An 18429-nucleotide genomic window follows, 5' to 3' on the forward strand; every position below is an offset into this window, starting at 1 on the left:
ACCGAAGCCGGTCTGCTTCCCTTCCCTTTCCCCCTGCCCAGCCAAACCCGATCCTCCCACTGACCGAACCCGGTCTCTTCTCCTGTCCCCTCCACATCAGATCCGATTTCCTCACTGTCCGAACCCGGTCTGTTCTCCTTCCCCCTCTCTAGCCAAACCCGATCCCCTCACTGACCGAACCCGGTCTCTTCTCCTTCCTCCTCCCCATCAGATCCGATTCCCTCACTGTCCGAACCCGGTCTGTCCTTCCCCCTCCCTAGCCAAACCCGATTCCCTCACTGACCGAACCCGGTTTCTTCTCCTTCCCCCTCCCCATCAGATCCGATTCCTTCACTGTCCGAACCCGGTCTGCCCCTTTCTCCCTCCCCAGCCAAACCCGATCCTCCCACTAACCTAACCCGGTCTGCTTCCCTTCCTTTTCCTCCTCCCCAGCCAAACCCGATCCTCCCACTGACCGAACCCGGTCTCTTCTCCTGCCCCCTCCCCACAGGCACGAGTGGGAAGGTCACAGCGCTCGTGGAGGGGTGAGTGTATGCGGCCTGCGGCCCAACGCCCCCGCTCCCTTTTGGGCATGTGTGTGGACACAGCAGTGCAAAGTGAAGCGGGAGCCAGGCCGGGGCTTCCCGGCGCAGCTCCGCGGAGCGAGGCCCCTCGCTGCGCTGCCTCTGACCTCCGCGATCCCCCTGGGCAGGGCGGAGACACCCCCCGCCAGCTGCCGGGCAGCTCTCCCCTTCCCCCAGCCTGGCTGCCTCTTCCCGGGCGGGAGGCTTGAATTATCCCGGCCCGGGCAGGTTCTCCTTCCCTCCACGGCGGTAGCTGAGTCTCCCCCCGCAAGCCAGCGGGGCGTGGCCGCCCCCCGCTCCCATCCCCGTGCCGGGCTCACACCCCCCCCGCTCACACACCGTGCCGGGCGGCGAGTGACGCGCCCCGGCTGCAGAGCGCCCCCTGCGGCTCCCGGCTCTTCCCGGCGGCGGGGCGGGGCGAGCCGGCCGCGGTTGCGAGGGGAGCTCGTTCCGAGCGGGTTGGAGGGAGGACACGCGGCATCATCGCCTTCACGTTCTCCGCTTCCTCCCTTCCCCCGCTGCTGGCGGCGTCATCGCCACCTCAGCACCACGTGCCACGGAGAGAACTGGAGCGACTCGCGTTTCCACGGCGCCTGAGTGGGGAGGGGGGCGCGGGGAGCCCGGCGGCAGCTAGTGCTGGGTGTGTATAGATATTAATGTGTCTGTGAACAGACGGGGGGGGGGGGATTCTTTCTGATGAACAGATATCTATGCTTGTGTGTTTCCTACCGGCTCAGCAGAGCAGCCGGGGCGGGGGGAGCAGCTCACTCGCTGTCCCTCCCTAGTCCCGAGTCCTGTAAAACCTCTCTCGGGCGAGGAAGGGTTTGCTCTGTTTCAGTGAGACACGTACAGTCTCATTCAGACTGCCCCAGTGTGAGACCTCCTGCCCCCCCCCATAAGCCTAATGGAACCCCACCCCTTCGAAGTGTATCTGGGTTTCGGAGCACCCGATCCGCTCTGCACAGCTGGCCTCGGGGGGTTGTGGGGGAAATCCTGCCATAGTTGCATTGGAACTGCTCAGGGGGGAGATTTGTGACGGTGAAGGAAGTGGGGAAGGCTCAGGATGTGCTTCCCTCTGGCTGGGGAGGCGCAGGGAAAGGAGCCTCTCGGCGGGACTGTGTGTAGCAGGAGGGTCTTTGGCCTCTCTGCATCTGGGTCCAGTACTGGAGGAGAAGACAGCGCTACAGCGGCTGTAGGGAAGAGGCCCGGCTGCCACCTTCTGCAGCTAGGGGCCCTTGAAAGGGGGAGAGGAGGGGTCGTTAGGGAAGGAGTCACTTTGCCCTGCTTGGGCCTGCCATCTCCAGCTGTCGTAGCAAGGGGGGAAACAATGGAAGAGGGGAGGCGGGAGGGGACCTTCGGGTTTCGAGAGCAGGAGAGACTAAAGAGCCCTCCCAAAGACTTGTCAGCTGCATCTGACAAGATCCCCTTTTCCCCGAGCTTGCTTTCTTCTCCTGTTTGGTGCAGCTGTGGGGCTTTCAAGCGCACTCTGCAAACAGATGTTCAGTTTAACCCAGGAGTCTCCCTGCTACGCCTACTTGAGTGTGGGTTAGGCCAGTAAGATTTGGAGAGAGTGTCATTTTTTATGCGTTTGGACACCTCCCAAAAACCAGTGTAACTGTCCAAGTTGGCAGCGTACTGCGTGAACAAATAAGTTAATAGTTCTCTAAACAATTTCCTTTGTCTCTTCTACAGTGCTTTTTTACTGCGTGTTTGTACAGCCCCTAGCACAAGAGGGCTCTCATCTCTGGTCATGAATAATTAAGTGCCTTTATTATTATAAATAATATAATAATTCATGTTGTATTAGCTAAGAGTTCTACAAACACACTGGCCCTAGAGTTATTTGTCCAAACGGTTTGCTAATGTGGCGAGAAGCCTAAGCTTAAAATTCATGATAAACTAAGATTTTTTTAAGTATTACAGTTTACTAAAGGTATCTTTTTAATGCAAAATATTTAGATGCATCATATGGGGACGATCTTATAGAACCCAAGTTTGAGTGAATTTCTTTTTGTTTGTGGTTGTGGTTTATTTATTAATTATTAAATAACAACAGTATTAATTATTATTTATTTGGGGGGAGGGTTCCTAGGGAAAAATCTTTGCAAGAGGAGACGATGCAAATTTCTTTGCGTTATTTTCATGCAAATGATCTTTAGATTTTCCTTGGTGTTAATTTTTTTTTTTTTTGGTTGCTCCCTCATTGTTCTCCCCTCCGCTTCCATCTTGCAAGAGTGGCACAAAAAATATTGAGGAGGGGGGGGAGAAACCCCAAGCAGCTTTACAAATGAGTGACAAAGCCAATGTCCATTCATAGTCTCACTCCGGCGAAGGGTTTATTAACGGCCCAGGCCTCCTTAGCCAATTGCTGTCAGCAACATGTGGAGAGGAGGCATCGCTATAGTAACCGGTGGATGGGCCATGTGCTGCAGCCGACAGGGGCTGCGAGCGGGCGAATATAAGGAGGGGCAGAGCCCGGGCGCTCCGGAATCTCTCGCACACGCCTAGCGCCCTGCGGTGATGGACAGCTCCGCGGGGACAGCCACAGCGCCCGTCCTCCTCCGCCGCCTGCCGCACCCGGGGGCATGGGGGCTTGGGCAGGCTGCAGCCGAGCCGCGCTGGCACAGCGGCGAGCCCCGCTCTCCGCCAGCCTTTGTGTCTGGTGAGAAGGGAGCGGGGGGAGAGGAAGAAGTTTGGCAAAGAAGAAGGATTGCTCGCCCGGTGGCGTGCGTTAGCCCTCCAGGACAGGGGCCCTCCGCAGCCTTCTCCAGCGCTAGGCGCACAATGGCAGCAGGTAAAAGACGGTCTGAGCTGTCCCTGGGAGGAAGCTGCCCAGGGTTGGGCTGAATCTGAGGTGGTCGGTGTGTTTATGGGGGTGGTTAGTGTTTGTGGAGGGGGGAGCAGGAGGGGAGGCTTGGTGGGGGGAGACACCTCTTTTTATCCAAACCGATAGACGCCGTGAGCTGCAGGTCTGAAAACAGGCGGGGAGCTGGGCTGCAAGCTGCATGCATGCCTGCTTGGGACGGCCGCCCATCCAGAGCCCGGTTTGAGTTCCTCTCTCTGCTACAACACAACCCGTCCCTGGGGTAAGGGTGGCAAAGGGCAGTGCCGCGGCGGGGTTTTACCCCAGGATGAAAACCACTTTCTGTAACTGTAGCACGGCAGGGCACAGGACTTCCTCCCTTTGCAGCGCGTTGTCTCTGTGCGATATTTTAAGAGCTCGGAAGTTAAAGAAAAAAGAGTGGCTGCTGCTACTTTGCCGTCTACTCTGTTTGCTCCTTGTTTAAAATCCTTTTTTTCCTCTCTTGTCAAGAGGTCTTTTCCTCTTCTCCGTTTGGATTTTCTGGTTGAACGTGTTGGCAGCTAAATTGGAGAGTTTGGAAGGGTGACCACTCCGATTTGTTGGCTGCCTTCCTCCCCCACCACCAGCACCGCTCTCTCAGAGCCTATTGGATGAAGGACACTTACTTTCCATTCCTGCTCCTTACATTAACCGCTTCAAGTTTGTGTCTCGCTCTCTTTGTGTCAAAAACCGAGGAAAGACCTTTTTGAAAATGAGTGGAATGCGTTTCCAATCTGTAGCTAGTAGAACCAAAAGTTGTTGCAAATCGTGCAGCAATGGATCGGATGTTCGTTGGGCTCAGATCTTTTTGCTGTAGCTTTTCATTTTTATTTTCGTCATCTAAAACTATATATGGTTACCTGATACCTTGAGGGATGGGCCATTTCCACAGTAAAATTATTCCAGCGGCGCCCTGTATATTGACTATGTGGGATCCAGACAGTATCTCGTGTTGGCGCTCAAAGGGGGCATTCTGTTTAATTCCTAAATTATATGCCTTCAAAATCAGCATTATTCAGCTTTGGCAAAGTCTGAGATTTCTTCTTACGTTCTTGTTGAACGTATTGTATTGAGTTCAGCTATGGCTGAACATCCTTTTGGTTCTGGCTCTGACAACCCTAACTAGGACATATTGCATAAATCCCTGTATTTATCTGTTCTGCTCTGTGGGGAAAGCACGAGGAGGGAAGTTAGATTTACAAGTCACTGCACCCAGCGCTTCTGTCTTTTCCCATTTGCTCCTTAGTTAGTCGAGTCCTTACAGAATGGGAACTAAAGTTTGGACCCATTCCTTTTTTCTTTATGGTTTCCCACTTCTTTCACTTCCTCTTTGTTATTTACATCGTTGGCATCTCTGAGACAAAGTGTGCAAATCATGTGTATCTTGTATACACACATTCTATACAATCATGTATTCAGTTCAATTTCCTGGTTATCTTTCCAACATCCTGGTCACTTCTTATTTCAACAACGCCTAAACTCTGTTGCAGTTTTTGTGTCACTCACTTAAAGCAAATATTGAAGCTTTCCAAATTTCACCTTTCTCAACGCTGTACCTTCCACGCTACAAACTTATTTTGGGTATTTTGACATCTTTTAAATTAAAATAGCATCACACTGCATAGTAGAATACAAACTACAGTGTGTGTTTTTAAATCTAACCAAAACTTCACTTCTGTGTATTGCCTTTAAGAAACGAGAGGAAAGTATCTGCCGTTGATCAAGGGATCTTTGAACTCGCTGAATTCTTGATTTTATTCAGTCATTGTTCGGGATATTAATCCCACTAAAAGGTATAGAGAAACTCCACAGTGCTTTGTGGCGTTGAAGGTTGAGGAAGGATCATTGTGCCCCTTCAAATGAATAGATCTGTGGCTCTTTGCAGTGACCTTTCTCAGTGATTTGAATAAGCTGGAGTTCGCAGAAATCCATCTGCCTTTTGTGCTTGTCGATTTTGTCTAATCTTTCCGACTCCTATGTAGAGCCTAAAAGAAGAAAAAAGTACCTTCCCATCCGATCTCAGTCCCCCAAGTCAAAGCGTTCAGTTGACCTCGTTTCAGGTGATGAACTGGCATCTGCTGAAAATGATGTTAAAGCAATATCCTAGCAGCAAGTAGGACTTTTTAGAGGAGTGGTAGGGGGAGGGTCGGATGAGAAGAGAGCTAAGTCTTTATCCACAAATCTCTTGCCAACACTAAAGAATAGTACCTTAAAACACCAACAAATACGTTCGATTATAGAGCTTTGAGTGGAGGTATCCAAAGTAAACAACACTGTGTGCATGGAACATGTAAACCATCAGGCCCTGCTACGCTAATTTAACTGCTTCTGAGTGCATGTGTAAATGGGACAAGCAAGACCCCCCCCCCCAAGGAAAGAGAATCGTTATCATTTTTGTTGTTGTTGTTGTTGAGTCTCGTTTTTACTGAAGTCAAATATCTTGTGAAAATTTCCTGCAAGTATCTTTTTATTAGAGTCGCCATGTTTGTCCTGTTGTAGAGTTGTTCATCTCTGTTTTTTTTCTACCTAGCAAAACTTAACATGTTTCTCGAACTGTGACCCAACCAGCTTAAGTGGGGAATTTACTAAAAATCAATTCTGAGTTTCAGATTTCTTTACACCAACAGACATTCTCCCTCATTATGTTGCCAGTATTAAGAAGCTGATACATAAAAAAAGGTCTAACGGTCTGTTTTATTTTAATGCCAGTTCCCGAAAATGTTAGCAACAGATCCTTTTTTGAAACCGCTGAACCTAAATTTGATTTCAGGAAAGTTTATTGTTAAGAACAATTATTTTCTTGGATAATTCTTTTCTTCTGCCCAAGCACCTTGCCCCCTCTTCCCCCCCCCCTCCGCTTGAATGGCATATTTGCAAGTACAATTTCATCTGTACAGAGGAACAATAGCTTTCAGTTGCACAAAGGATTTCTCCCACCCTGAATCCAAACCACAATGCCTCTTGCTCTGATAATAGCTCCTGAAAAGATTTTGTAATGCAGAGAATTAATACGTGATTATTTCCACCTCACTTCTCTCATTTATTAGATTCTGTAGTGAATTCCAAATTAAAACAGCACTCTTCAGTTTTTAACTTTGTAATATTTTAAGACAAATTATATTATAAAGTTTTATGCCCTTGCTGACGAAGTAGTTTGCTTTTCATTTTTATTTATGCTCATAAATGAATTGTTTAATATATAAGGGAGACGCAATGCTCAAATTTAAAGACTCCAGCTAAAGAATTCAAAGTTTTCCAGGAAATATATAGTATGTTATTTTTTTGTAAAATGAATGTTAATTAATACTTTTTTCTTTCAAACTAGCGGAAAAAAACAGAATAATTGGCAGACTAATAGGTCTTATCTCAACCTAGAAATAACTTTTGAGATTGGTAAACCCTAGCCCAAATTCAGCCGTCTTTAATTAGAACAAAAATCCGATTAACTTCAGTGAGAGTTTTGCTCAAGTAAGGACCTCACAATCTGGCCTTCTATCTTGAAGCTATAAATAAATACATTAATAAATAAATAATGGTGTTGATCTATCTGGAAGGTTTACATCACCACGTATGAGCCATACTCTATCGCTTCAGAGCGTTTTCCCCACGCTCCAAACGTGGCATAGGAACTTATGTACATGAAACTGTACATTAAATATTTACAAACGTTCGCTGCGTTTGAAATGTGAAGACTTACAGATACATATATCTACGTGGCTGCAACCTTAGATAACACAATAGAGTAATATGTTGGGTTTTGATTATGTTAGTGTTTTATAGCAGTGTGACTTTTAAATATGCCTGTACATTTTTGAATTTATATAAAGTGTGTGGTGGATGATCCAGTGAGTTTACCAGAAAAAAAAATCCACAAAGGTTCAGGTCTTGAACGCTTTTTTCCCCTCTTAGAAAAGTCTATACAAATGATGCAGTTAAAATATTTTTGACTGAAATCTAAATAGTAGGACTGATGTTGTTCTAAGACAAAATACATACATGCTTTTATAGCATTTAAAGCACGGACCATAACCATTTAAAAGCATGAGTACAGTGGATATGAATCTCGGAAATGCTCCGATTTAAACTAACTTCCTAAACCATCAGCTGTTCATATACCACTGTTTCTATGATATTACAATATTTTCCAAGGAGAAAGATCTTTCAGAAGAAATATCCTGTGTACTCCAGCTGTATAGATTCTTTTGATAATCCATAGTTACGTGTGTCTTATTTAATGATGGCTAAATTCTATAATCAGTTGATTTGTTAAACCTTGGAACAAAAGAGCATTTATTTGGTTTTCTTGTTATGCAACAGCTATTGTTTTCCCTCCTCCTCCTCACCCCGCACAGCACATACGCCATCGTAAAGTGAACTGGCCGAGGGAGAGAGGTGTCCTGTTTTGAAAGAGATCCGACTGTAAATGTCAAATTCATAAATATTTTTTCTTTCAATTTTAAGTCAAGACTGACGGGACGCCTCTAAGTAACCCTGGGTTCTGTTCCTGGCTGAGGCCTGGTTGCAGAATCTCAGAAAGAAATCCAGGGGTTTAGACAAATGGGGAAAATTCCAAGTTCTTGGCTGATGGGAGCTGGGTTGGTGGGAGGGTATGAGATGGAGTCAAATCCAGGATCATCATTTATAACTGAACCTTTAGTCAGAAAACTCACAAAGCTAAAAAGCCAACGTGCACTTATTTTACCCGGTCACATTGTCTGGTGATCAAAAATCATGTATTTGTATACTTTTAAGAAATCACTAAATATGAATTGGTGTCCTTTGCACAGCGATGCTCCTAGAAAAGCAAACGTATCAACAGACAGTTAGTTAAGTGTTCTTTAGTCAAGAACTGGCTAATATTGGGCCTTGTCCTGCCATCAGTTTGGAAACAAAGCTCCCTTGGTTTTCTATAAGTGCCAGAGGGAGCTTAGTTTAGTTTAGAAACTGATGGCCCGACCCAGATCACTCTTTCCTTTCGTTGTATATGCCATTTCATTTTAGCGCCTTTTAAACTTCAAAGTTGGTAACCCTTCTAATTCTACTACACCGTATGTCGCCTCCAATTCTCTGCGTTGTAGTGGAAACGCTTACTCCTTATTGTGAAGGGTATCTAAAGGATGGTGTCTAACAGGAGTTGCCTCACGAACAGCCCATAGCCAGGCAGTGGCTCCCCCTCCTCTCCCCCGTACTACCCCGCGCTCCGGATCGAGGAGTCTGGGCTCTCACTTTCAATGCTATATCCGTTTTTGGTTTTGGTTTTTTTTTTCGGATAATCTGTGGGCCGCTCTTGCTCCCAGTAGGAGAGCAGCAAGTGACTTCAGTGTGAGCGAGATCGGGCATTTAGAGCCTGGTGACCATCAGGTGTTTGGATGGGAACATTTCAGCGAAAGTGGTGTTTGCATCTCTGCTCTCCCGTGTTGTAGCTCTTATTCGCGAGCGCAGGAGGGAGAGCAAAGCCCAGGTCTCTGGGGGTTGAAGTAATGCCAGCCGGAACTCCAACATACCGAAAGGAGAAACATTGGCATTCAGGTGACTGGGGAGAAATCAGCAGCTCTGGACCAAATCTCGCTCTCGCCCTAGGAGAGGAGCCCCACTGAAATCAAGGCATTACTGGTGTGGGAAAGGCGAGCAAGATTTGGCTTCATGCCTTTCCCCTTTAAGGAACCGCCCGAGAGGGGAACGCTTAAGGAATTTAAGTAGATAGAAATTATGACAGAGTAATGGAAGCTTCCATCCCACCCCCAAATCCAAGTAAATGGACAACAGCGACGCCTTCATGTTTAAGCAAGACTCCCTGCTGGAAATGATCAGTGTGGCCAGGTTTCTGAAAGCATCGAGGTTCTCGTGATTTTGATTTGACCCCTTTAATTGCAGAATATCTCAGATGGGCCGGTGCCATGTAATTGGATCCGTCCTGACTGATACCGAGGAGGTTTTCATCATCCACTTTGAAGTATTCATCAGTGTGATTCTTTAGAAGGATACGTGGCCCTTGTGCCTTTTTCACGCTACAGTCGGTCTAGCGGAGAAATCTCCGTACATATTTGAAATATATGCCTTGGCGCGTAGTGTACTCTTCCTTTGATTTCAAGCTACCTTTGGAAGCCCTGATTTATTTGAATGGAAATTACCAGGGTATTTGAAAACTAAATCTGCAGACCCACAGAGAGGGCTAGAAATGTGTTACTCCAATATTCAAAATTAACGATTACAAACAAAAAAAGGCTACGTTTTTTAAAGGTGGCCATTGGTTTGCACATTCACGTAGGCAGAAAAGGGACAGATATTTCTGTCCGTCTTTTGAGTTTGTTTACTGAAGTCATTTGACAGCACTTCGCCTGGTTATTTTCGCCTTTCTCCTGTATTGTCCTTTCCCCTGTTGTTTGTGGGGGTCTTTCACACAGCAACAGCGGAGACCCCAGAAACTGACGGGGGGAGCTCAGGGGGGCCAGGGCAGGGTCTGAAACTGCTTTTAATGCTAGTCCTTTTTGACCGACTAGATTTGTTGATGGTGTCCCTTTAAGTGGCTGCGTAGTCAGGCTGAGCTGCGCGTCTGCACACAGTGGAGACTTTTAAAAGTAATGGACAGAGCACTGGGAAATAAGCTGGAGGGATCAATTCCGCCCTGGGAAGAGAGTGGACCTGGCCGTCCCGTTGTCTCTGGATGCTGTGCTGTGTGGGACACGCTCCTCGCGCCGCTGTTTAAGACAGAGGCATTTGCTGGCCAGAGTTTCTCTTGGGGGGAAGAGTCAAGAGTTGGCAGGTGGCCCCTTGCTGGAGAGCACACGTCTGGGGCGTTGGCCAGGCCCGGGGCTGGCCCTGGGCGCTGCCAGGGGAGGAAGGGGCTGTTGCACTCCGTTGAACCGAGCACCAAGCCTTGCTGATGGCCGGGCTGGGCAGCCTGGAAAAACCCCTCGCTCTGCGATGGGAGGCGAAACACTGTGGCGCGGCAAATCTCGGTCCTCTAGCGCAGGAACGGGGGGCACGCAGGGCGCTGTCGTTCCCCGGAATGTCCCGTGTAGCTGCAGAGCCCGACCTCTGCCCAGAGGGGGACGAGTCCTCTCCCTGACATGCTACGGGCAGAGCGGAAAAGCCTTTAACTTCCAGGGCCCGCAGCGGGCATCAGGGAGGCGGGGAGTTCCCCCGGCCTGGCTGCAGCTGCCCTCCCTTGCCACCAACGGGGGCTTGCTCTGCTCCGCGAGCCCCCTTTGAAAATCCGGGCCCGTCTCGTATAAAGGGGGAGGTGGGTCTGCCGCTGAGCTGGGGACTGGAGCAGGGAGAGGTGGCCCAAGCGCGGCTGGGGAGAGGCTGCCTCCGCCAGAGAGGCAGCTGGGGCGGGAGTGAGGAGAAGGGAAGGGGAGTCCGGCTGGCGGAGCCAGGCCGTGCAGCGAGCAGGCTGCCGCGCGGAGCCGGGCTGGCTGCGGCTCAGGGGGCGGGGGGGAGGTACCCCGCGCTGGGGGGCTGTGGAGAAGGCGGTGTCGCGCTCGGCCGATCAGGCGCTGGAGGAGGAGCAGGAGCAGGAGCAGCAGCGCGCGGCGGTGGCTCCCTGCACCGAGCCGGTCCCCCGGCACCACGCCCCGTGCCTGCCCCTGCCCAGGCGCTAGCGCGCTCGGCTCGCTGCCTGCCGGCGCTCCGGGCCGCTGGGGGCTGGAGGAGGGGCAGGCAGCGGGGCCAGCGCTCCGGCGCGGGTGTGCCGTCTCCCGGGAAGGAAGCAGCTGTGGCCGGGCGGGAGAGGAGGCAGCGAACGCCGGCCCCAGCGCTGCTGCGGCCCCAGCCGCGCCGTAAAAGCGCCGCTGGCTCGGGCGCCGGCAGGAGGGGGCTTTGCAGTCGCACACGCACGGCAAACCCGTTGTGTGCTCATCCCCGCTCCTGCTCCTGCCCCCACCCCCCGGGGCTTGCAGACCTAACAGTCCTCCTCTGCTCAGCGCAGCCAGGCAAGAAAATCTGGGAGTCTTATTGAACCTGCATTTCCATTAACTCAGCCCCAGCTCCAGCTAATCCGCGGCACTGTGAAGGCAAGGAGGCTAATTAATGACAAGCTTTTACAGTCAAGACCAGCGATAATTGCTTTGGTGGCCTTTATGATTACAAGATAAAAATGGACCGGGCCTGACATAAGAGCCACTGTGTACACTGCAAGACAGGAGGAAATTAAGAGCTGGCTATCTGCATACGGAGCAGAAAATTACTAATAGAGGAGAAATAATGAATAGGCCGGCTAGGCATTCATGGGGAAAAATCCATTTTGTTACCACGCGAAATTAGGTGGTGGAAAGGAGCTTGCTAATTGTTCTCATCTTGTAGCAACCAGGACTGAGGCAGGGGCGTGCTTTTCAATTCATTTCCCTGGTAATTGTGAAAAGGGGAATGCTGGCCAAATGTCTTGCTGCAATTTGCTTGCCTGGTCTTTTCATTTTCATGTTGCGTTTTTAATTGTTGCTAATATCGCTTATAATGAAGCTAATGAGGGGAAATTATTGTACAACTTTTTAACACATGGAGACAAGTGAAATGTCCCAGAAGGATTCTCTCCTATGGCTTAAAAAATATCTGGAGGACTTTGGAATTGTTTGTTACTTTTTTTCTTTTACAGAAGACAGAAGTTAACGCACCTACTTTTTGGTTTGTAGTTTTGTTTTTCACTCGAGAGAAAAAAACGGATCTTTGATTATAACGCCCCCAACCCCATATACCAAATAACAATTAAAATGCCTCTTGGTGATTTGAGGTACTCAGAACGGGTTGTGAGCACTATTATTTGAAAAGCAAGCTGAACGGTCTTCAGGATGGCCGGTCATTCAATCGGAGGGATTTCTTGTCCCGGGTTAACTAAAAAAAACCCAAACCCAACCCAGAAAGGAAACCGTCTACGATACAGACAACTATTGCAGGCGTGAAGTGATTGTTGTTGGGAATATTTTTTCTGACTGTCCCGTGGTAGGACCGGAAGACGTTGTCTCCATCCATTAGCTACGCACAGGTGTACAGAGTTATGAGACAAGGTACCCGGGGCAGGGACGCGCTCTCCTTTTTATTTTTGGTCTTCACCTGAACACGCCAAAAATAACGCTGCCATCTTCCCGTGCCAGGTTGGTTTCTGCTGAGCCCGGTTCCCTCCATCCTGGCGTGGTTGGGGCTTGAGTGAAACTTTGCCCCTGTGGGGTTTTTCCCGGCGCCGCCGTAAACCCGCAGAGCTAAAAGTGTTTTTTCCCTCCCTCCAGTGGGAAGTTCCGCGCCTCTGAAGTTTCTAGAGCAAATGCTGAGTCGCTGCTTCTTTCTCTCCAACAGAAAAGCAAACTGAAGCTTCTCCCTCACCGCGCCGCGGAAGACGAAGACTCCACCAAATTCATCATCCTCACCCTTCTCTCCATCGCCTGCATTATTGGGGTCCTCGTTGCTTCTGGGGTCCTCTACTGCCTCCGCCATCAGTCGCACCACAGGCTGAAAGAGAAGCTGTCCGCTTTGGGCACCGACACCAGCTCAGATGCCACCGCTGCTTACCAGGTAAGGCCGGGCGGTGCCTCCGGCCCTTGCTTTTTATTTCTCCCCCCAGACACTTAAACACCTTATTTATCCGCCCCAAGGGGGAGAGGTCCGTTATTCCGAGTGGAGGGGGTGGTTTTGTTTTTTGCAACGCCGGCTCGGAGCCACCCTGCTACCGGCTTGTCACGGCGGGCTGTTAATCTTCCCAGTTCTTGCAGTTGCTGGACACGTGCGTCTAATTAGAACCATAAAATAGTTGCCATTGGAACTCTCCGAAAAACCACCCCAATATCCATACTCTGCCGGCCCCCGCCACAGGTCACAGCCGAACTCTTCACCGGCTCTGAGGAATGGCTTGCGCCCTCAGTTGTCGGAAGATGTCTCTCTCTTTGAATCATCGACTTCTTCAGGGTCTGATATGAAAGGAGCCTTTGACCCGATCCGTTGCCACCTTCTGCCGTTATTCAGATAAAGTGAAATATAATGCTGATAGATGGGGAGGTAAACCCAGGACTGTTTCTATGAGCATAATGGAAGCAGATGTGGGCCAAGTAAGGCAGGGATGTTTCAGGCGAATCTTCTGCAATAAATCAGAAACCAATGGGAATATTGAGCGTGCATTTGGCTAAGAGTTGTGCCTAGTTGTGAGGTTTCTTTAGGATAATCAGTGTTTATTTCCTGGTTAGTTATCTGTCTGAAAATGTAGGTGGTACTGCCTGCAACTACATGTCTGGCGCCCCAAAACATTTAGAATGCTATTTTATGTAGATATTATTGCTTTACTATTAATTCTCTGCACTTGAAAAAATGAAATACATTCTACTTAGTTTCAGAGGAACAGCCATGTTAGTCTGTATTCGCAAAAAGAAAAGGAGTACTTGTGGCACCTTAGAGACTAACCAATTTATTTGAGCATAAGCTTTCGTGAGCTACAGCTCACTGAAGTGAACTGTAGCTCACGAAAGCTCATGCTCAAATAAATTGGTTAGTCTCTAAGGTGCCACAAATACTCCTTTTCATTCTACTTAGTGGTGCTTTTGAATTAAAGCTACTTACATTTATTTTTACTTCCCTGTTCTACTGAAGATTAAACAGTGCTCTTTCTATATTATGGTAAACTGCAAGAGCTGGAAGTTTGAGACTAAAAGTCTTAAAAGGGATAAATTCACTCAAAAGTTCTGAAGTCTTTCAGTAATCATGTTAAAGATGATTTCCTCCTATAAAGAGAGGTGCTAAGCAGTCCAGAGAATTCTTCAACAAAGAACTAGTGAATTCAAACATACACATAGCTATTAGCATTTCAATGGAATGGCTTCACCTTTAGTTCTAAGCAAAGGGAAGATATCTAATTCTGAAAGAAAAACCTTAAAACTACACCACAAAGTCTGGGTTTATCAAGGGGGGAGAGAGAGCCTGTGAGTTAGCGCTTATCAGTGAAGTGAGGCCGTGTCCTCCAAGACAAAGTATAAAGAAAAGGGGTACTTGTGGCGCCTTAGAGACTAACCAATTTATTTGCGCATAAGCTTTCGTGAGCTACAGCTCACTTCATCGGATGCATACTGTGGAAAGTGTAGAAGATCTTTTTATACACACAAAGCATGAAAAAATACCTCCCCCCACCCCACTCTCCTGCTGGTAATAGCTTATCTAAAGAGATATGTAGCTAAACTAGTTTTGTTGCCTGTGGTCAAGAAGACTGTGTCAATGTAAGGTGTGGGGTTTGTTTTGGAGGCGCAGAGGGGTTTAAAATAGGAAACCTGCTATTGACTTCAGAATAGTTAAGCAATCTTTTTCTTCACTTAAACATGAGTAAAATAATTCTTAGTATTTTTAAAAGCCCTCCAGGTTATAGAATCTCACTTGAAACTGAATTTGTGATAATTAACAGGACAGTCTTCGCAGTAACAGTTCTAATTAATAGTATCTGTAATTAAAATCATGCCCTTCCAGCAGGAAAATTGTTTGAATTTCTTGGAGTGACCTTTTTTGCCATTTCTCTTGGGGGCATGGTGGTTAAGTTGATATTGATTTTATAATGAGCTCTGGTTTGTTTAATAAGAATCTGTAATCCAGACACTAAATGAAACGTGCGCTTCATTTCTTCTTGCCAGATTTTTATATTTAAAAAAACTTGCTACAAATAAGATCCAAGGATCTGCTTTGTGAAACAAAATATGAAAATGCTAACAATATGTTCAGTTTTTCAGTATTGAGATCAAATTGATATCCTTTGCCATTGACTAAATCCTGCTAACCTCATTCTCCTAAGTAGTCCCACTGGTTTCTGGTGGAACTACTGTCATGAGTGGGGGGTAAGGGGGGGGAAATGATTTGGCTCTAGATGCAGAGATTCCTAAAAGCCTGGTCTTTCTCTCAATGAAGTCAGTGGGAGTTTTGGTGCTGAGTTCAGTGGCAGCAGGAGCAGCCCCCAGAACTGAAGCCAAATGAAATATTCAGACAGTTTTGGTGATTCTAGTGCTACTTTCAACCAGCAGTGATTTAGCAAGGTGTATTTGTAGCGCCTAATCCTCCTTCCAATAAAATTGTGACAAAGTCCCAGTGATTTAAATGGGAGCAAGATTGAGCCCCTGTCCTTTAAGAGTAAATATAATTTTGCATGGAATCCCACTAATTCTAAGACATATCTGTAATATTTGAGGGATGGAAATTTTGCATTGTATCATCAAAACAAATATCAGGAAAAACCTTAAGTTACCTTTTTGTCAGATCTTCTCTGGCACTCCTAAAGGCAACTGTGCAGGCCATACTAATATTTGGGGAGGAAAAGAGTCCCAGAAAGTTGCTTTGAAAATTGGACACAAGAAACTCAGATATAAACTCTTCTTACGTTATCAATTTAAAACTGTTTCCTAGCTATCCGCTTACTTTATTATTCCAATGTGTTAATAAATATGTGACATAATCTAATATTGGCTTACAGACCCAGAATACATGTCTGCTGAAGTTTAAGGCATTTACAGATGGATAATGTACTATTGTCTGCAGCTTAAATGGCATCAGATTTAATTTTTGTGCTATTGAGTGCAGAGAGAAAATCAATTGATAAAAACAGTGGTCAAGTTTTAAGTAGGAAGAACTCTATTGCAAATACTTGTCAAAATTTTAGTTGGGTCCTATTTTCATATAAACACGACTGACCTACTTTTTCTAGTCTTAACAAAAACATTATGGATTTAACTTAATTCATTCAGGATTTTCCTCCCTTCTTATTCTTTATTTTCACATGTGAACATAGGAGGGTTCTTTCAACACTTGGGGTCTCCTTGTAGTCTGTGTGCTGTGATACCAGATGGGGAGAAAATAGACAAACTGTATTGTCAATGGAAAAACATATTCACTGTTATCCTTCTAAGACACTAGTAGCGGGAGCTTGGATTCAATCCAGTCTGTTGATATTGTATCAGATCTGTGACAGTTACAATGCAAATCTTACTACACAAAGTCTGTGTAATAGCCATGCTGTGCACGTAGCCTGCAGCGTAGGGCGCTGAGGCAGAATGAATGTTATGAAATGTAGCTTGGCTATGAAGAATCAGTTATTTTTCCTAGCAGGAATAATTCTTATATATGCAGTGTGTGTGAACTACCTATAAATAAAAAGTTCCAAACCATTTAAAATTTAGGGGGAAAATTGGCCTTCCAAGAGCCTGTCAGTTAGTAGCCCAAAAAAATTTGAAATGTCTGAGTTATAATTCTTGATTTTTAGAAGGTTATATAATGAAAACAGCTCACCTTTAACTGTAGCTGTTCTGCCAGTCACTTTTTTTTTTTAAAGTATTATAATAGGAATGTTCAAACACTTGGAAGGATAAATGTGCTATTCAGACTTAATTTGTCCATTTGCAAAGAAAAGATGCAACCTGGCTTTGCAAGGCTGTGGTCAAGCAGTTTTTCAAATTTAATTGTAGTAGTATATCTTGTCAAATGCTATATGTACATAAAACACAATTTATGCATAGAGACTGTCTGTTTTTGTGTACCTTTTATACTTTTCATATTCTTGTCCAATTATATGCATAGCAGCTGGTTAAATCAGTGTAGGAGTTCAGAGATCATTAAAGAGATGTCCTTATTTCCCCTTCTCTCTCTCATGTTTGCATCTGTTGTTCCTGTTGCTTTGATCTTCTTTGGAAAGCAAATGTAGTATTGGGCAAGCTCACTCTTCCTTCCATGACATTAGGGCAGAAGCGTCTTAGGAATCTTCAGCAAATACTCTTTGATTTAGTTCACAACACTGAGCAGATTTTTCTTGTGCACTTTGAAGCCTTTGGGACACAACCCAGAGAAAAACAGGCATTGGGGGCAGCCTGCAAACAGTGCTATTAAGTGCACATCTTAGTTGTCACTGCTCCCATTAGTAAGCAGTTTATTAATGTAATGACAGTGTATGCTGGTGACTGCAACTATGTAGGGAATGCTGAATTGTGCAAAGAGATGTTAAGTCGTTTTGCTTGTTTTATATTATGAATTGGAGAACTTTGCTAGTGAACATAATTGTTTTGCATCACTGATAGTGGTCCATGCAGCATCACTGTGGTTGAGGCTAAACGCGCAAGTTCAAATATATGATGCTGATCTCAGTAAGCTCCGTTATTATTATCCTGATATCATTTTTAGGGGTATTTAGTTTTGTTTCACTGCAGCACAGAAGAACATATTTACTTCCTCAAAGAGTGAAGTAAAGGAACTTGTGTTGAGACATACTAGAAAGTGATACCTTAAGACAATAAAATCATCCTTGTACTTCCTGAGGTCTGCATTCAAGATTCTAGTGGGTTCTGGGTGGATTCTAGTGGATTCTAGGTCTGCATTCAAGATTCTAGCTATCTGGGTTCTGCAAAATCTAAGGACATCACTCCCCACTTGAACTGATAGTATTCAGTGTTTTTAAACACTGAATACTATCAGTTCAAGTGGGGAGTGATGTCCTTAGATTTTGCAGAACCCAGATAGCTGGTCTTGACAGATAAATAAGAGGAAACTGTATTGAAATATTTTGTTGTAAAATTTATTCTTAATAATGGCTTGGTCCTGCCCTTATCAAAGCCAATGGTAAAATTCTCAGTGGTTTGAAAGGTCTGATTCTACTCATTTATGATTTGAGATAGCTTTTAAAAAATAATGCATGTCAGTTGACCATTAACAAATAATTTGCAAATTGATTCTGCCAAAAACAAATTGTTTGTGGATAGGATCTGATTGAAGGACTCCACTGGAGTCATGTTTCTCTGTTGGACCATCTTGCCAGTCTTGTATCTTCAGATATATGTATACTATGTTGTATATGATGTAGCTATGTATTTCAGACTCTGTATATGACCTACACACTGATATTTAATAGATTACAATTTTCACAAGTAACATTTGTCTTATTATGGTGTTGACATAGCAACACTCTAGAACAGTGGAATCTAATAAGCTACGTTTAATGAACAAAAAACAGGATCATTTTTTGTGACTAAGTAATCTGACAAGTTGGGAAATTTTAAAAATACCTAAAGTATTATAGCATGCATGATA

At 46.0% G+C, this 18429-nt stretch overlaps 1 protein-coding gene across 6 annotated transcripts in view; it reads left to right on the plus strand.

The window, feature by feature from the left end:
• PTPRN2 (protein tyrosine phosphatase receptor type N2) overlaps positions 1–18429 on the plus strand; it is a 1070187-nt gene that overhangs the window by 935323 nt on the left and 116435 nt on the right. For 5 of the 6 annotated variants that reach the window (XM_048837619.2, XM_048837615.2, XM_048837616.2 and 2 more), the window contains one exon: positions 12694–12909. The exons of the other annotated variant lie outside the window; for it this stretch is intronic. In XM_048837619.2, the coding sequence (XP_048693576.1) occupies positions 12694–12909 (216 nt within the window). The remainder of the gene's footprint in view (positions 1–12693; positions 12910–18429) is intronic. 6 annotated transcript variants of the gene reach the window in all.

The sequence above is a fragment of the Caretta caretta genome, chromosome 2 (assembly GCF_965140235.1).
Source record: "Caretta caretta isolate rCarCar2 chromosome 2, rCarCar1.hap1, whole genome shotgun sequence".
NCBI classification, from domain to species: Eukaryota; Metazoa; Chordata; order Testudines; family Cheloniidae; genus Caretta; species Caretta caretta.